This window comes from Chionomys nivalis, chromosome 19 (assembly GCF_950005125.1).
Source record: "Chionomys nivalis chromosome 19, mChiNiv1.1, whole genome shotgun sequence".
Lineage (NCBI taxonomy): Eukaryota > Metazoa > Chordata > Mammalia > Rodentia > Cricetidae > Chionomys > Chionomys nivalis.
The window spans coordinates 29,328,623-29,346,802 of record NC_080104.1 but is presented as its reverse complement, the minus strand read 5'-3'; the positions used below and the strand labels follow the sequence as shown (position 1 = coordinate 29,346,802).

The 18,180-nt window shown below is 42.8% G+C and overlaps 1 protein-coding gene across 15 annotated transcripts in view; it reads right to left on the bottom strand.

The window, feature by feature from the left end:
* The window catches only part of Dst (dystonin), a 392,323-nt gene that overhangs the window by 149,004 nt on the left and 225,139 nt on the right, over positions 1-18,180 (bottom strand). For 14 of the 15 annotated variants that reach the window (XM_057751244.1, XM_057751246.1, XM_057751245.1 and 11 more), the window contains 9 exons: positions 10,871-10,983; positions 10,665-10,771; positions 8,605-8,724; positions 6,572-6,667; positions 6,349-6,476; positions 2,525-2,618; positions 2,085-2,239; positions 306-768; positions 91-219 (listed from right to left, as the gene is read on the bottom strand). In XM_057751244.1, coding sequence (XP_057607227.1) covers positions 91-219; positions 306-768; positions 2,085-2,239; positions 2,525-2,618; positions 6,349-6,476; positions 6,572-6,667; positions 8,605-8,724; positions 10,665-10,771; positions 10,871-10,983 — 1,405 coding nt within the window. Of the gene's footprint in view, positions 1-90; positions 220-305; positions 769-2,084; positions 2,240-2,524; positions 2,619-2,738; positions 2,906-6,348; positions 6,477-6,571; positions 6,668-8,604; positions 8,725-10,664; positions 10,772-10,870; positions 10,984-18,180 lie in introns of those variants that run through there. The other variant, XM_057751258.1, reaches the window with a different exon arrangement.

Sequence of the window (18,180 nt, the reverse complement as noted above, 5' to 3'; positions counted from 1 at the left end):
ATACTTAGTATGTCAATCACTGAGTTATAAGGTCTTTATGTAAAAAAATAATAATAAACAGCTACAAAATATTTTTAAGAATTCACATACCTCGCTAATTTTAGCTTCTTTAAGGCTTGCTTCAAATTCTTCAATGGCTCGGTGAACGTTTTTATGGTTTTCTAAATGGCTTTCAACACTTGGCAAATCTGAGCCCCATTCAGTGCGGTCCAGCTGCACCTTAAAGAGCAAAATACCAGTTTAAAAAAAATGGAGAAGTTGTGTTCAGAGTAAAACTGGGGAACCGGGGTAAACATAAACATTACCTGCATCTCATCAACCCAGTTCAAGAGATCTTGAACAAATTTCATATTGACTTCCTCTTCTGTCAAGTTCTGATCCAGCAACGCTGACTTTAGAAGGGGCTTTCGGATCTGCATTAGCTTCAGAGTCTGTGATGAGCTTGGCTCTACTCCTAAACTGAAATTTGGAGCCATTACTGAAGGGAAACCAGGTGTATAAGCTGGAGTTATCGATGGAGTCAGACGGGAAGTCATCCCCGACGACAAGCCGGAAGTCACACTAGAAGAGGTCAACGAAGGTGTGAGACTCTGGGTTAGCCCTGAGTTCAGACTCGGGTGTAAGGTCTGTGCAAATCCTGAGTTTAGACTTTGGCTGATTCCTGATATCATGAGCTTTGTCTGTTCTGTGGTCAGCATGCGTCCTTTGCTGTACACGGAGGAGCATTCATTCCTTAAGGCCATAATTTCATCACGCAGCTTTGCAACCCTGCAGGAACACAGAGAGGGAAAAGGTGTGATCGAAAGGCTAATGTACACTGCTGGCCTTAGCTCACGTACCAATACTGGCCTTGCAAGGCTATCAGTCACGCGCCACAACAGCGAGTCACTAACAGCAGGGGTGGGGAGCAAGAAGGCCTTCAAAAGTGCTGCTTTCAACTGTTGTCTGAAAACCTAGACTACTCAAGAAGTACCCATTTTGTTTTAAAAACATCACTGAAGCCATGAGGTAAAATGTTGCCTCACGTTTTGTTTTCACTGAATATCATACTTTAAAAACTCTCCACATTATTAGTCTTTATTACCATCACTTATAAGAAACATAATTAGTACCATATGGTGGTGCTTTTATTATTTGATATTAAGGAGAATAAGATTTCTTATAAAATATTTCTGGCTTGAACATAAAGTTTTCTAATTATATCTGCTTATTACCCACATAGAGAATAATTCCTGATTCCTAAAAGTGAAATTAGTGGCTCAAACACGATTTACAAAGGTCACTTTCTTATGTACATAGAGAAAGAAAGACTACAGCTGGCCAAATTCTAGTCTCTCTGCCCCCATGAACTTCTCAGAAATGTTGTGCATTTGCTGTTTACTTTTTCCTTCTCGAGATAGGGTCTTGCTATCTGGCTCTTACAAGACTGCCTACTTGTGTCTGAGCTCAGAGCCCATGTGCGTGTCACCGCGCACAGCTTTTCCCCTCTTTTAATGTGCACTGGCGTTTCGCCCATGCGTATGCCTGTGTGAGGGTGCCAGGTAACCTGGAACTGGAGTTATAGACACTTGTGAGCCACCATGTCGGTGCTGGGAATTGAACCCAGGTCCTCTGGAAGAGCAGCCAGTGCTTTTAACAGCTGAGTCACCTTGCCAGCTTCCACAGCTTTGCCATTTTATACACATATATTTTTCAAATATTTGGTCACAACCATTTTCATAATAAACACAAAACTAACTGAAAGATGGGAACTTTTCCCTTTTCTAATGTTGCAAGTTGTTATTATTTGGTGGCCTGAGGATCAAACCCAGGGCCTTAAGTATGCTTAGTTAAATATTCACTCTGTGGGTCACATCCAGACCTACATTAATGTGTTATATACTTGGAAATAAATATAAACATTTAAAATACTCATTTTAATGACTCTGGTATTTACTATGATAGCAAATTTACATTTACTGCAAATATTGATCCTACTTATTTTATCAAAATATTAGAACTCACATAAAACTGAATTTCATATTCTACAGTCCCATCGTGCTCTTCTGAAGCAGTTATTGGAAAGGTATAAAGCCCACTCCTACCTCTGCACCAGCTGATCGGCCTGGTAATATTTCCCATCGATCAGAATCTGCACATCAATCACATGCTGGCGTAAAAGGTTCTCACATTCCAGTATGTACCCGGCAATTTCTGCTTCATTCTGAAACTGCACCCCTGATTCTAATCTTTTGGAATCCTGTATTTAAAAGAACTCAGCATTAATTTCATAAAACAAAGGTTAAAACTAGCTTTAAAGTCCAAAATATTAGAAGAGAAGCCTATTTGGTCTTTATTTCTTTTGGTTCGAATATATGTTTTTCTTTCACTCACTGCCTCCCAAGAGAGAAAATATTGACCATAATCTTTCCAAGCTTCTGCAGGGAGTGAGTATCAGGAATCTGTCATATAATACGAAAGGTTCCACTTTACCCAGCACACAACACCCCTCTACAGCAAGCCCTGGCTCCAGAAACCAACTTACAGACTGGAGAGCATTTCGGGCTAGGATCAGTTTGTCTTCACAGATGACACTATCCCTCTGAACACGGGCAGCAATCTGTTGCAGCATATCCAACCTAAAAGAGACAAAAGGAAAAAAGAAATTTCTTTTTCCTTTTGAAGACAAAGAGCTCAGCAGTCGTGAAAACCGACCCTGCCCAGGAAGCAAAGACAGCCTCGCACCACTGACTCCATACCTGTGTCCGTCAAAGGACTCATTGCCGAAGCTAATGCAGGAGTTGATCAATGTGGGGCCACAATGGACAGACAGAAGATTGTCATTCGAATCTAGACTAGTCCGAGTGCTCGTAGTGTTAGTAAACACAGAGTCACTGCTACGATAACTGTAGCTACTGCTGTGCATTTTCAGTCCTGAAATGATGTCCTAGGACCATGAAAGTAGGAGTGGAGGAGGCTCCAGTTCTACCTGGCGGAAAGTGGCCTTGGTGGAGTGATACAGCTTTAATGGATCCTTAAATATGCCTCAGCATGAATATGCAATACACTGCAAATATTACGCTGATAGCTATTCAGAAGAATCATGCCTGAAGCCATTCATTTGCTTGCTGAGGTTTGCCTTTTGTAGTCTGCATTAAAGCACTGCAAGCACAGACAGAGCAGGATGACTGGGCGTCACTGGAAAAGATATGCCAAATATTTTCACTAAGAGTCAACCAGTTGCAACCACCTAAAAAACAACTCCAGTACCCAGGAACCCAGGAATGACCACCAGTGAAGGTAATTCTGTCCATACTAACCACAAGCTAAGAGGACACAAAGATTGCATCACAGCCGGACTTCAGGGAAGAGATGCTATGTGCTGGATAACACAAGGCAAAATGCTGAAACAATCAAGTACACACAAGCAAGCAAATTTAATGACAAACAAAATCGATTTCCATTTGACCATCATGTCATTTGTCCATCATGTTAAATTAACTAGAAAAACATCCAATTACTTTTCTTTGTATGATGAACTCTCTCAGTAATGTTACTTCTAACTACCACAGCTCATATTTGAAAAGACAAAGAATCCAAGTAGAATACTGACTCACTAACAGCAAATGTGTCTGGACTTGCTTCTCCTTCACACAGACTAGCAGAGGGCCCAAGAACATCAATTCTTTCCTGTTTGTCTTCTACACACTCCAAGCCACACAGCTACTATAATTTGTAATATGCAGCCAGGACCAAAAACTTGTGTCAAGAAAAATGAAGGCTTTTAACCAACTAAGTTCCCAGACACTTCCCTACCTCCAATCCTACAAAGCCACAGTGATGTCTCTCTGCTCCGAGTTAAAACATTTTAATTTTCCAAAAGCAATGACCAGGTAAAACAGAACAATTTACAACAGGAATAGCTGTACTTTACACTTTCCATACAGTTTCTATGTGTCAGGAAATTAAATATTTTACACACATAACCTCATCTCGTATTCATAACCACCAAATGTGGTAGGTGTTGTTATACCCTGTTACAGTGAGGAAACAGGCCTAGAGATTTAAGAACACCTCTAAAATCACATAGCTTCCAAGGGGAAGTAATACACCTAGTCCAGAGCAGACTGGCTCCTGAATCTCGAGCTTTCTTCCAGCACCATGCTGTTGGGGTCGAGTGTATCTGTGTGAAGTACTTAAGAGCCATGAGATCATAAAGGCTCAACCCTCATGAGTAAATTAAAGCCACGATCAAGGGAGTGACTTGGTTCCTGCACCAGTGGGTAGAAGGCTCTGCTGCTTCAATGAACATCTGCTCTCTCCTGTGCCTGTCTGGTCCCCTAGCCACCATGCTGTTCCACTCTCCTCCTCGTGGTCTTTCTGCCACCGACCAGGGAGAGCCCTCATCGGGTGCCAGTGTCAGCATTTCTCAGTCATCAGCTTCCTCTTCTCTTTTTCTTGTCTTAAGCACAGGACAATCTTTTATACAGTCCAGGCTTTTCATGTTCCTGTTTCAGCTTCCCAAGTGCCGGGCTATAGCAGACTTGTACCATACCACAACCCTCAACAATAAACTTCTTTTATGTGATTCAGTCTGCAGCATTCTGTTGCAGCAGCACAAAGTGGATTATAGCACACATTAAAATTCAGGTACTGATGTAGTGACTAAAATTCTCTATCTTTTCTCTCTATCTTTAATTCAAATGGTTCCTTTAACACTTCATTTTAATCATTGTTAAGAGCCCATGCATTTAAAGCTCATTTTGATTCTTATGTTCTGTTTACATAGACATGGTAACTTTATGCTTTAACAAGACTGAAACTAGTAAGAAAGAGCTGACAAGAGGAACTTGTCTTTGCATCTTAAACATATTATTCCATGTCAGCACTGAAGTCAGTATGGGAGAGCATAACACAACTACACTGGGTGTCTCTGTCATGTGCCTGGCACTGTGCAAAAGCACTGTTAAGGGACACAAAACGACAGCTTGTCTCCATATTATTAGAGCTACTATCTTAGAAACAGGTGGCTTGAAAGAAACATGAATAAATATGAAGTTATAAACAAGGTAGGCATTTTTGAAAAATACTCATAAATTATTAGTCATAAAAAAGGGCATGTTATCCAGCCTGGGGCACTGGATGGGAGGAACAGGGAGGCTGAAGTCGGAGAAGGATTAAGACTAAGAAAAATAAGGACGTGAAATGGATTCCCTGCCAAAAGAACAAACTACACAAAACCCTGTGAATAGAGGCAGACGGAACACAGCCCAGGTGAGCTCCGAAGAGACTGCAGCCAGAGCAATGCCTGACCACACGTGCCCCCGGCTGGAAGGAGGGGCACAGAGCACAAGTCTCACACACGATAGCAGGCTGGAGGATAATGACCACAAGGAAATAAAGTCATAGGACATGGCCGAGCATGCAACCCAGGGGGTGGGTGGTTCCTTCTTGAGCAGTGGGACACAGTCAGAGCAGCAGAACAATAAGCAGGCAGTGCGATTTTCATGGACTGCGCACACACAGAAGGGAACCCAGAGACCTTCGCTGACTGTTTCTGTTGTTGCTCCTTGAGACAGGGTCTCAGGTAGCACAGGCTGGCCTCCTACCCACAACATAGCAAAGGGAGAATGATCTGGAGGCTCCAATTCCTCTGCCTCCACTTCCCAAATGCTAGCATTACAGGCATGTGCCACTGCACCTAGCTTTATGTGGTGCTAGGGATGGAAGACAGGGCTTTGTGAATGCGAGGGAGGCAAGTACTCCATTAACTGAGCTATACGCTCAGCCTCCATTGGCTTTTAAATGAAAGTATGTCCATGGCCTTAGAGAAGGAGACCATATGAAAAACTTTAATAATAGACAAAACAGCTAATCTCTAACTTATGAACTTCCACACTTGGGCCTTGGTGACTTAAGATTATTTTAAGAAAGACTTCTGGGTGCTTTTAGACAAGACTCCATACAGGAATCCAACCTACCAGGTCCTGTATGTAGTTACTAATTAATTCTCTAAGAGTTCTTGCTACCGTTACTAGATAAGGAAATGGAGGAACAAAGACACTAAGGGACTTAGCCAAGGTCACATAAACAAGTAACTGGAAAATACAATCTGTGTGAGCCTCAGTTCCAGTCTCCGGTCTCATAAACCATGGCAGACAGTTCCTGAGAAAAGGCCAGGGTTGAACTCTGACCTCCACCTGCAAGTACACACAAGTACCCAGGCAGACATGAACACAGCAGGAAAAGAACAGACAAAGCAACCAACAAAACAAAACCAACCAACAAAACCAAGTGAAAGTCGCGTTCTAGGAGAATCAGAATGAAGAGAGCCTCTCAGCAGACACCGCACTGGGCCAGCTTCCCTACCTCTCCACCTCTGGTCGGAGCGCCTTCTCCCGCTCAAGCATGGCAATGATGAGCTTGCCCCACTCCTTTTCAATGTCATTTGGGTGATAACCTTGAAGGAGTTTGATCCGTCCAAACTCTATCCAAATCTTAAGGAAACAACATAATTAATGTGCAGCAAAGGCATGAAAACAATTCAGAAATTATGCTTGAAAGTACCAAGGGATATTCTTGGCTTACTTACCTCTAATAACTTATATAGTCGCTTAATTTTTGATTTCTCTGTCTCCTTTGGTGGGATTTCTTTTTCTTTAAACTGTAAATACTGGTTATAAAGTGCCTATAAAGAGAAGGAACCTAAGTTACGGCCCGCCCTCAAAGCCCGCTTTCATCCTGTCAGTAGAGCAAAGGCCATTTCCCGTGTCATGAGCACTCAGTAGAGCTCCCTTACGGACTCAACGCTCCAGCTGCCAGGCAGCTGTGTGCTGGTTTGCGCAGGACCGGATGAGGACCAGATGAGAGCCATGATCTAGCATGTGCCACACAGGACTCTGAACTACACATGATGACCAAACACGAAAGCACATCCTTGAGAGACTGAGCTTCCCAAATACCATGCACTGGCTTTTAGTTTCTCAAAAACAGTTTGATGAAATTTGCATAGAGGCAGGAAAAGACTTTTTCCCTTCCATTCCATGGCTCTACTCTGGAACCCGTGCAAGCTAAGGAGGGCTAATTTGTGGCCTCTTCATACCACTGCCAATTTTAACAGGGATTTTTTTTTCCTAACAAAGGAGAGTGGATGCTATTAGCTGACATTACTATTATAGACACTCCAATCATGTAATTATCTCATTTGTGAACCTCTTGAAATGTTACTATCTTCATCTTAGAAGACTTTTATAAAAACTGCATAAATAAAACACTTTCACATTTAATAGATGCACGGTAGTCAGTTTAGCTTAATTTATGCTACATTAAAATACACAACACATTTCTGTAAGATTCTGTAGAGGTTTGTGAACTTGGAGAACTATTTGCTAATTCCTAAGGATATGTTTTCTCTCCTACATTACCAATTAGCAAGCAACCTATGTGAATACTCAGACTCCTACAACTCTTAAAGACCTGCTGAAGCCAGAGACTAACACAAATTTGCCCAATGGTCAAAACAAAAACATAACAAACAACCCCCACCACACTCCCAGAATTCATTTAGAAACATGTGTATTTGTACATTAAATCCAAAAACTGTATCGAACCAACACCAAAATCTTGTAGGTTGCTATCAGTCATTGGTCACCAAATGTCACCATGTGCAAACACTGTGGCACCTTATGAAGTAGAAAGGGCCAGGTTTTGGTGCCCTCGAATAGTTCATATCCACATAGGGAGGCATCTTATAATGATAGGACCCCATAAAAAGGTTTTTAAAAAATTAAACAATACTAAGTAACTCTGTGCCAAGGACAAACACCCTGTGGTAATGAGAAGAGTCATGCCACAGATGTGTGAGAATAACAAAGAACTTTCATGAGGCCTATCCTGTGTTACTGCAGCTATTGTGATTCCAGTCTGAGAGTTAAAACAAAGCTTATTAAGTTAAAGAATTAAGGCTACTCTGTAGTCAATATTCATATTAGTTGTTTGTTAACAATAAGCTGCGTTTGCTATTTCAAATATAAGTGCACAAAATGAGACAGCTTATTCTTTGAAAAGCTGTGTATTCATAATTACTTTATATTGCTGGGATAGCTCAATGACCTTACCTAAGATGACAATATCAGCAGAGGTCTGCTAACCCTTGGCCACTAATGTGAGGCTGTGAGCATCAAGTCTAAACTCACTTGCACTACAGCAGGATCTGCACTCTGAAATTCCTAACATGCAGGATGTGCCTTGTTCTCTACAGAAGCGGCCCTCGGGGCAGCTTCTAACCTGATTCAAGTAGAGGCATGCTCCTGATCACTGCTCTGTGTGTGAGCTCCCAGGGATCTTTCTGTCCCAGCATCTGGTGGCCTCCTTGCACTTCCCACTCATCATGTAAGATCTGGCAGTGTTAGCTTCAGAAGCTCTCAAATTATACCTTTAATTCTCAACAACTTAAAGCTTGGGTAACGGAACTTCTTAAAGATGTTGCTGCTATAACTTTGCCTACTAAAATCGATGGCTTGCCAATGGCAATTTCTCTTGAATGCTAAGATTATGGGATTAACCCAGCATTATTTTACAGCTTTTGATCAAATCAATCCTAGTGATCTTCTACAATATACCAACCTTTAGTTCAACAGGATTGTTAGGAAATGTTCTCTCAGACATTGTGACCACGTGGTGTCTAATCCACTGGATGAGGTAGTTCACCATATTCTGGTATTCGATCCACTTGACTTCAACATCCTAGGCAACAAAACAGCAGGGACAGTTGGAGTCTATGGGTAACTGCACTCATCTGCCAGACATATTCCTGTGAGTGCAGATGTCTTGAAACTTGGCAGAGACATTCATCAGGTAAATGCTTTCTTAGTTTCCACTCAGCTACAATTCTTTCCACACAAACAAAATTAAGAACATACTATCAACACTTGGCCACTAACCCTGGCCCAATGAGTGTCCAAAAATAGTGGCTGTCTGGGGCACCACATCGAGGAGGCTTCTGAGACTTCAAAAAATGACCTGGAAGGTTTTCCAGGGCTCAACATAAGGGGAGCAACAGCTTGTGTACACCAGGGTAGTCATCTCCGGCAACCACTGAGCATCTAAGTTCCCTAATACCTGACACTCAATGAAGTTAGAGGAGATTTAGGGACCAGAGAGGGGAAGGTTGGATATGATGGGATCTTCAAGTACCCATTAAACAAACTCTCGTAAAAGGAAGGAATCGGAAGGCTGACAACTGCTTATTAGGTGACAGGATTATGCTCACTGTTACAATAAAAAGCAAAACTTTTAAGACATAACATCTGTAGTCAGGAGTTACTGTCTAACTAGGGAGAAGAGGGAATCATGTAAGAATAGTTAAGCGGCATGTGGGGCAGTGTCTAATGTTCGAATGACTGAAACAGCATCTACTAAAAACTGGAGGGAAGGATACGCATGTGCCTTGCAACGGTCACCAGAGACTTCTGAGCAGTGAACCATGAGTGATAATGTGGTTGGAGCAGGGACGAATAAAAGATCCAAGTCCCAAAGGAGGCACTGGCACAGAAATGCTCTACCTATAGGGAACTGGTTAAGACCGCAAAACTGCAGATGGAATTGCTAATAATGATAATTAAAATGCAGTTCTAACTACTGGGCATGTGAATGAATGCAACCAGTCACCCTGCAAAAGACATGACAGTGGACAAAAATTAATTTCCCTGTGCAGAGTTAATGCACAGATAGAAAAGCATACGCTATCAAGCCCAGTGCTACATGAAGAAAGAAGAGGTAGCAATAAGGTAAAGGAAGGAGGCACAGGAACCATTCTGCACAGGAACCATTCTGCAGCACCAGCTCGGAGCAGTGAAATAGGAACACGCTGCCAGGAGAGCCAAATGGTTAGGATTTTTTTTTTTTTTTTTTTGTGAAAGGCGAGAGGAAGAGAACAAAAACAGATCTAGAACTAAGACTATGGAGCAGTGATACAAGCAGTCGGAAAAGGGAGCGCAAGGCTTCCAAGCAATGCATATTCATCTCTATATCTGTGAGAATGAAGGGAGCAGCCTGCAGTAAAGGGGCATCGCCCTCAAATGAACACAGCATCCTGTTCACTACTGGACATAGTGTTAGTTCAGCATGGCTACGTCAAAGCACATAGCTAGGTTAGATTTCACAAGCCTTTGAGAAACGGTGACTCGAGTGAGGTCACAGTAGCCAAACCGTGTGTCAGAAATCTAGCTCTGCTCACCTGGTCAAACAGAGACCTTCATCCAGGCAAGTCAGAAAACAACTATCTAGCCAACTTATTTCACACGGTCTCCCAGATCAACTATAAGTTGCATTCTACAGAGAGATGGCCTATCTACACAGACAGGAGACCAGTAGTTGTTAAAGGACAGCAGGTTACCACAGAAATATTTACATCCCAGTAACTCACTGCTTTCTTTCACAGATGTGCTGTGACTCTCAAGCACTTTCCTTTATCTGTTACACAGAACAACTTTTTTAGTTACCCTTTAATTTCAATGGCAGAACGACGCTGTGAGATGTACGTGCGGTCAGAAAAATAGCGCAGGTGCCCAAATATTTACATAGCATTTAAAATCCATTTTTAAAGTCCTGCACTGATTAGCAAGCAATTCAATTACTGATCATCTATGAACCAACAGGTTAAGTGCAGGAAAACCAATACTCACATTTGCACCAATGCCTTCACCACCTTCGGGGACTTTGGGAAATGCATCATAGAGGGAGGACACGTAGGTTATTACTGACTTTTCATCAGGTGAAGAGACATCAACATCTAAAGCAGCAACAGAAATGAATTATTTCACGATACTGACAGATGACTTCTGGTAAAAAGCGCATGCCAGTGGAGGTAGGACTCAAGAAAACACCTCACCTTCAGGGTCCAGAAGTCTTATAACACCAATTTTTTCAGCTACATAAAAAGCGTGCTCTAAATTTGCAAGGTTGCTTTGAACAGCAACAGTATTCATGTCTATCAGGTCCGGCCTAGGAGAAAAAGCACACAGTGTTAAGTTTCTTACAGGCCAATTCAACCTGACAGGTGCAAGTATCAGTCTCCTAGATACCAGCACCTGCAAACACCAGTACTATACCCATATTAAATCCAAGGTCGCCTTTAAACACTTGGTACTGCTTACTTGTCTCAGAGGCTTGTATGGGCCAAAGGAACACAAAAATGTGAGCATATGTAACTCCCAGATCTATATATAAATGCCCCGTGATTGGAACTCGTGACTACATCTGTCCTCCTTAACTGACTGAAACACCTCTCTTTCACCAGCCAGCATCCTCTCAGATTCTCCCCAGATGCCAGTTTTGTGCTTGGTTTAGAGCCATGACTGTGCCCCCCTCTGCTCAGAGTGTCCGATTTGCTGTTGCTGTTTCCAATCCTTTCTCCATTCTAGCCAAGCTGGCCCCGTCTTCTCTGTAGGACACTCGCTAACCACCACCCCAACCTGTCATGATATGTCCGAGCTTCTTGTACTCTTAGGATGGACTCAGAGAAGCAACAAGGGTTTCTCATACTTCTGTGCCTAGTAATCTATGGTTGTGTGTGTGTGTAAGATTCTTTCTCAAAGGTTGATTCCAAGATGGCAAGGGCCAAGTCCTAATAAATCTCTATAGTTTATCCTCCTACTAAAGAGTACATTCATTAAGAAATATCTACAGTTGTGTTAGTGAGCAGATTGGTTAGTAATTCATTTCATTCACCTGTGCATTTACAACCGCCCTCATAATCTTTCTCCCAGACATATAGACACACACACACACAGCAGGCACAAACACACACACAGCACACATGCAGGTAAACATACATGCACACACACAAATACACAAAGACAAACATGCACAGACCGAAAGGCAGGCAGACACACACACACCACACACGCAGACGGCACCCGCACCCTCGGATCTCCTTAGATCCTCCCTATCACTTTTTAGAGGAAGCCTACTATAATCCCACAGGCTCTCAGGTTTGCTCAAAGTAATCCCCAGGGAAACACACAAACAGTGGGTCCTCTATGTGCTCCAGGTGATGTGGGAGGGTAGTAAGTTACTTGGAACACTGCTTAGCAGTCATTTGCACAGGAAACTAGAGTGCATCATCAGTCTTGAGAAGAAAGGCAAGCACAAATGTGTGCTTCTTTTTTGTTTGCTTTTTTAACCTAAAGAAAATGCAGCATTCCACACCCAAAGGGGGAAAAAAAATCTATGTGCACTTTTATTAGGATTTAGAAGGGGGTTTTCATAAACTGGAAACGTAGCTCCACTTCCTATTTGTTCACATCCCGAAACCTCATCAGAAACTCCTCAGTGACGTTCACACCCACGAGTGTGGGCACACTTTACCACTGACATCAGGACACGTAAGGGGCAGCCCTCTACAAATAGTACTTAAAAAAAATCACAGACCTATGACATCTACTGATGTCAAGAGTACTAAAGAGGTATGTACAAAAGTCTAGACCAGGATCTAAAGTTCTTCCAATAAAAACATTGTTTTGCTTCCACAAAATTCAAATTTCCTGGAGAAATAAAAACCAGACTTCAAGTCTGCCAACCTCTGAACAAGAAACAGCATGCCATTATGAGAACCCTGCCATTAGCAAAGAGCGTAAACACTGAGTAATCCCAAGGAGAATGAATAAAGTCATTGAAGAATGAAGTTTTTTGACCAAGAGAATAAAACACAAAACTTCCTTTAGAATGATGTCATTCCAGCGCAGAAACAGCTGCACAGTACGGGGAGTCTGAACAAGCCCCCTCTTCTTTCTTGAACTGAACACTTTACCAGAGCAGTGGCTACAGTGATCGACCCCTACTAAAAGTGTATAGTAGATAAAGCCACTGGGAAAAACAAAGACCTTAGGAGTCTTCAAAATTGTACTGCTACCCTGCTTGGCTGGCCCTGCTAGCCTTTCAGTGGCCTTCCTCCTATACCTGGAGCACCCAGAGGCCTGTGCTGTGTCTTATCTACCTCCTCCTCTCCTGGCAATCTCATCAGGTAACGTCGGGTCTTTAAATTTTCATCTGTTTGGGGCTAGAGAGATGCCGCAGTGGGAAAACGTACTTGCTTTGCCCGCCTGCGTGCTTGTGTTCTATTCCTCAACACCCAAATAAAAAACTGGGTGTGGCTTTGTGTGTCTATAACCTCAGCACTGAATGGCAGAGACGGATCCCATATAATCTCTGCATTGGGTGGCAGAGAGACGGATCCCATATAATCTCAGCATTGGGTGGCAAAGAGATAAATCCCAAGAGAGTGGCTGGCTAACAGTGAGCTTCAGTTCAGGAGAGACCCTGTCTCAAGGCAGTAAAGCAGACTCCAACAGAAGACACTCTAGACCCTGCTCTGGTTTCTACATGAGGCTCAAGGGCATACACCTGTATACCATACACATCACGCATACCCATGCATGCATGCCACACACACAAAGAAATTCGGAGGCTTTCCACTCCCTGGAGAAACCTATTCCCATTGTAAAGCTAACATCTCACTTTTGTGGAATGTTAGCAGGAATTTCATTTTCAACCTGGTTTAAGTTCAAAAGGGCACCAGACACACTGCACGCACACAAAGGCTATGTGTTCCGACATTCCACTCTAAGACGCTGAGCAGTCCCATTTTATAGGCCATTTTCGAAGTAATATAAAGCAATCCTGGCAAAAACACATGATAGATGTTTTTATAGGAAAGTGTTTTTTATGGACAAGCTCTCAATTATTTTTATTATTTTATGACACACCCATCATGGATTATACTTTCTTAAACACCATACCCCATCTTTTCTTTTAGAAATGATTACAATTGAGGTGAAGACAGAAAATGATATAAATTTTAAATTGAAAATGTAAGGTCAAAACGACATAAACTCCTGCTGAAGCGCAATCAGAAAATGCAAATTTGCCAGATGTGGTAGTGCACAGTTAAATCCCAGCACTCAGGAGGCAAAGATGGGAAGATCTCTTATATGAGGCCAGTCTGGTCTATGTACAGAGTTCTAGGCCAGCCAGGGCTACAGTGAGATCCTGTCTTAAAAACAAGAGCAAACTAATTCTACACATGCTTGATAGCCCGAATTTACTATAAAAATATAGAGTAAAAATGGATTTTAAAGAGAGCACTGGTTAGTTTGTTTGTTTGTTTGTTTTTTCTTGACATAAGCTAGAATTATCAGGAAACAGACAATGTTAACTGAGAACTGCCTCCATCAGGTTGGCTCGTAAGTGAGACTGTGGGGGCATTTTCTGATCAATGGTTAATATGAGAGGACCTAGCCTCCTATGGGTGGTGCTAACCTGTCAGGTGCTCCTAGGTGGTATAAGAAGTTGGCTGAACAGGCCATAGAAAGCAAGCCAGTAAGCACCGTTCTTCCATGTCCTCTTCTTGAGTTATTTCCCTGATTTCTCTCAATGCTGTACTGTAAACTATAAGATAAAATAAATCCTTTCCTCCCCCAGTTGCTTTTGGCCATGGTGTTAATCACAGTAACAGAAATAAAAGGAGGAGAAATGGCTATTGCTATAAGCTTAAGTGTCTGAATAAAATTAATATTTAAAAGTTTATATAGTACCAATTTTTAAAAAGCACCCACGTTAGACAAAATGTTTACAATCACCCATATATATAGACATATATATATGTACACATATTCACATATGAGACTTATGTACACATAGGAACATATACGGATCGATACATAATTTCAAAATATCTCCACAGTAACAGCCAAAGCTATCTGAACACTAAAATTCCACAGGAGATTATACCTGGGGTAGATGATATCCGCAATTTGACTTCCCAGATTCTAGACACTTTATTAGTACATTAACACATAAGAAAACTAGGTAGGATGCTGTGGAGAAATATCCAGTAGGGATACCCAGGTCTTCCTACCTGAACAGCAATTTCTTCTGAAGCTCAGGAAGCCCTAAAGCAGGCAAACAACACAGAAGTTTCAGGAAGCCCTGAAACTGAGCAAATCTTCTCTCCTCCCTCCCCAAGGTTTCATAAACAGTGAAGAGTAACTAAAGGGACAAAGCAGTTGAGTGCCTGGAAGGACTGCAGATCAGTCAACCTGCCTAAAGGCACTCTCCAACATGCTGACCTGCTGAGCTGTCTGAATGCCCTACAGTGAGCTGCAAACTTTCAGAAGTTGTCAGCCATGGTGAGCTAGGCCTTCTGTGATGCTGCTGTCTTTGAGTCATTCCTGACACCGTAGGTAACCCCTCACCCATATTCCTGTTGATAGCCCCAGAGTGTGTGTGTGTGAGTGAGTGTGTGTGAGGAGTGTGTTATCTCTCCATGTTAGCACTGTGCATCTGTGTGCATGAGTGTGATATCTCTCCAGGATAGCATTGTGCATCTGTAATAAGTTGAATTTTCCTTTGAGGCTACAATCTTCTTAAAACTTGAACCTTATTTTATTTCTTTAAAATAAAATCTCTTTAGTCCCTTTAACTCAGAAATAAAAACAGCAGATAGCTATTATAAGGAAGCCCCTCAAACATTTTTTTTATTAGCACAGAAACCCACAGTATAAATGCATACACAAAGCACGTACAAATACTAACATTGCCTTTTGCTTTCTCCCCTTGGTCCCACACCAGAGACTGTGTTGAACTCTTTTCTAGTGTTTATTTTTATTGTTTAAGTCAGACTATTGGGGAGGGGTGTGGATCGGTCGAACTTTGAAGTACATAGTAAAATTACTGGGTCTGTAGTACAAGACAGATTTTTTTAAATTAGAATTAAAAACAATAGTTCCAATGTCAACTCCAAGTGGCTACTTGCTGCTGGGGAAGATCCTTTACTGGGTCGCATGCAGTCACGATGATGGTTACTTCTAACTGTCAATCTGACACAACCTAGAAAGGCCTGGGTAGAGTCTCAATGCGGGACTGCCCAGATCAGGATGGCCTGTGCCAAGGAGGTGGGTGAGATGGGAGGATGTTGCCTTTAAAAAGCTTAAATGATGGGGTAGAAACCAGTTGAAGAATGGCGTTAACACTAAAGCTAACATAATCGCTTCATTGGTTAAGTCAGAGAGACTGCAGGATGTGGGGGCATTTAGCTGGATAAGAAAGCAGCTGCAAGAGCTCAGAGGCTCAGGTGAAACCTTCTGTGCTGCATATGGACAACAGGAAGGATATCCTGGGCAAACCCTATTGGAGGCTCCATCTGGTGGGATATGAATTTCTTTAAAGGAATCCTAAAGGCGTTCCCTGCTCCTCGGAGGGGACAGCACACAAGCTGGTATGGCTGTGAGCTAAGGAGGCTACAACTCAGGTTGGCATCAGTATTGGACGATATCAGAAGCAAAGCCTGCCTGGAATTGATTTTAAAGGCACGAAGGGCACAGGACTGAGGACGGCCGTGGAGAGCAGCTGGGCTGGAACGATTAGGAGCCCCTGAGGAGAGGTCCCGAGAGTCAGACATGAAGCTGGGAAGGCGAAGCTTCTGCTGCAATGGAGACTCTGGACATTGCAGATGCCAGGGCTGTGGGTTTGGCCAAGGAGAACCCCAGGTGTTTGGGAATGGAGCCTGCCTGAGCCTAAACGGGCAGCTGTATATGCTGCAGGTGGACAGGGGCAGAGGACAGAGGACAGAGTCACCCTTTGAAGCCCAGCTGATTACCCAGAAGGCAACAGTGGAGCTGCACGCAGGTTTGCCATTTGCACTGCTGGATTTTCCTTTTGTTTTTGATCTGATTGCTCCTATGTCCCTCTTCTTCACTTTTGGAGTAAGAGTATTTATTTACTCTGTGCCAACACATTTTGGAAATAATTACCTTGTTTTTGATAACAGAAGCTCACAGTTACGAGACAGTTCTTTTAAAGTGTTGAGGTTTTTAAAGACTTCAGGGACTTTTAAAGGTAGACTATATTTTATAAAAACAAACAAACAAACATGAGATTTTTGAGACTGAAGGTGAAAGGTTATAGCTTAAAGTGGTATTTTCTGTGCCAGGTTGATAAGGGGTGGAGTCACAATGGTTGCTTTTATTTGTCACTTTGATATGACTGCTCATCTGGGAAGAGAGTCTCAGTGCAGGGCTGTGTAGATTGGGTTGGCCTGAGGGCGTGTCTGGGGGGCGGGGACTATCTTCATTTCTTCCCTGCTGTGGAAAGACCCAGCTTAAAGGAACGTGGTACCATTCGCTGGGTTTGGGTCCTGGATTGTGCAGGAGTGAAGAGACCAAGCTGAGCACCAAGCATGTCTGCACGTACTCTCTCTGCTCCCGAGCACAGATGTGATGTGGCTGGGTACCTGGGGGTCTGCCACTGTGACTTCCCTGAAATGCTGGACAATATATAACCTAGACGTGCAGGCTAAACTGAACCCTTTCTCCACCGGTGCTTTGGTCACTGCATGATGTTTTAGCATCACTGCAATAGAAACAGGGGGTCACACAAGATGAAGTGGTCTATACATGGAAGGTGGTGACGGTTGTATAACAATGTACTTAATGCCACCTACGCCTCACTGAAAAATAGCTAAGAGGGGACATCTTATGAATCTCTTATTCATTAGGCTTTTACTTATTGAAAGACACATTTAATATAATTGAGAGAGAGGGACATGTTAAGGAAAAACAATAACTACAACAAAAAACACAGGGCTCTGATGCAGGTGTCCTGTGATGTCAACCTGATTTGTTCTGTTTCGTTAGGATACACATGATACACAACTCCACTTACTACAGGGAAAATCAGGAGTTACACGAGCTGGAACAAAACCATCTAGAATTCCAGTTACACCCATGGAGCACCGGGAAATGTGGTGGCTGTGCAGGTAGGGATTCCCATCTGCCGCTGGCCAAGGTCAAGGACCCACGTGGGTTTCCCAAGGTCTCAAGAGGATTTGGGAGTAAGCAGGTGTAAACCAAGCAGAAAGAATACTGTACACAGGCTAAGATGCACCTATTGTCACAGCACAGTGCCACGAAAATGCACCGGGAGAAGAGGTAACTGGATGCTTTGAGTATGCGGATACACAGCTCTTCCCAACACAGCAGCCAGTCTACTCCTTCGCTTACAGGGGATTTAACCTAACCGACCACATTCCAGGTAATGCGATGCTGAGAACAGGCGGGGGTGTGTGGAGAGTGGAGCACATCAGGATGTCCTCACCCAGCAGTGAGAACACGGAGAAAACTCATCTGTAACTCCGCTGGAGGA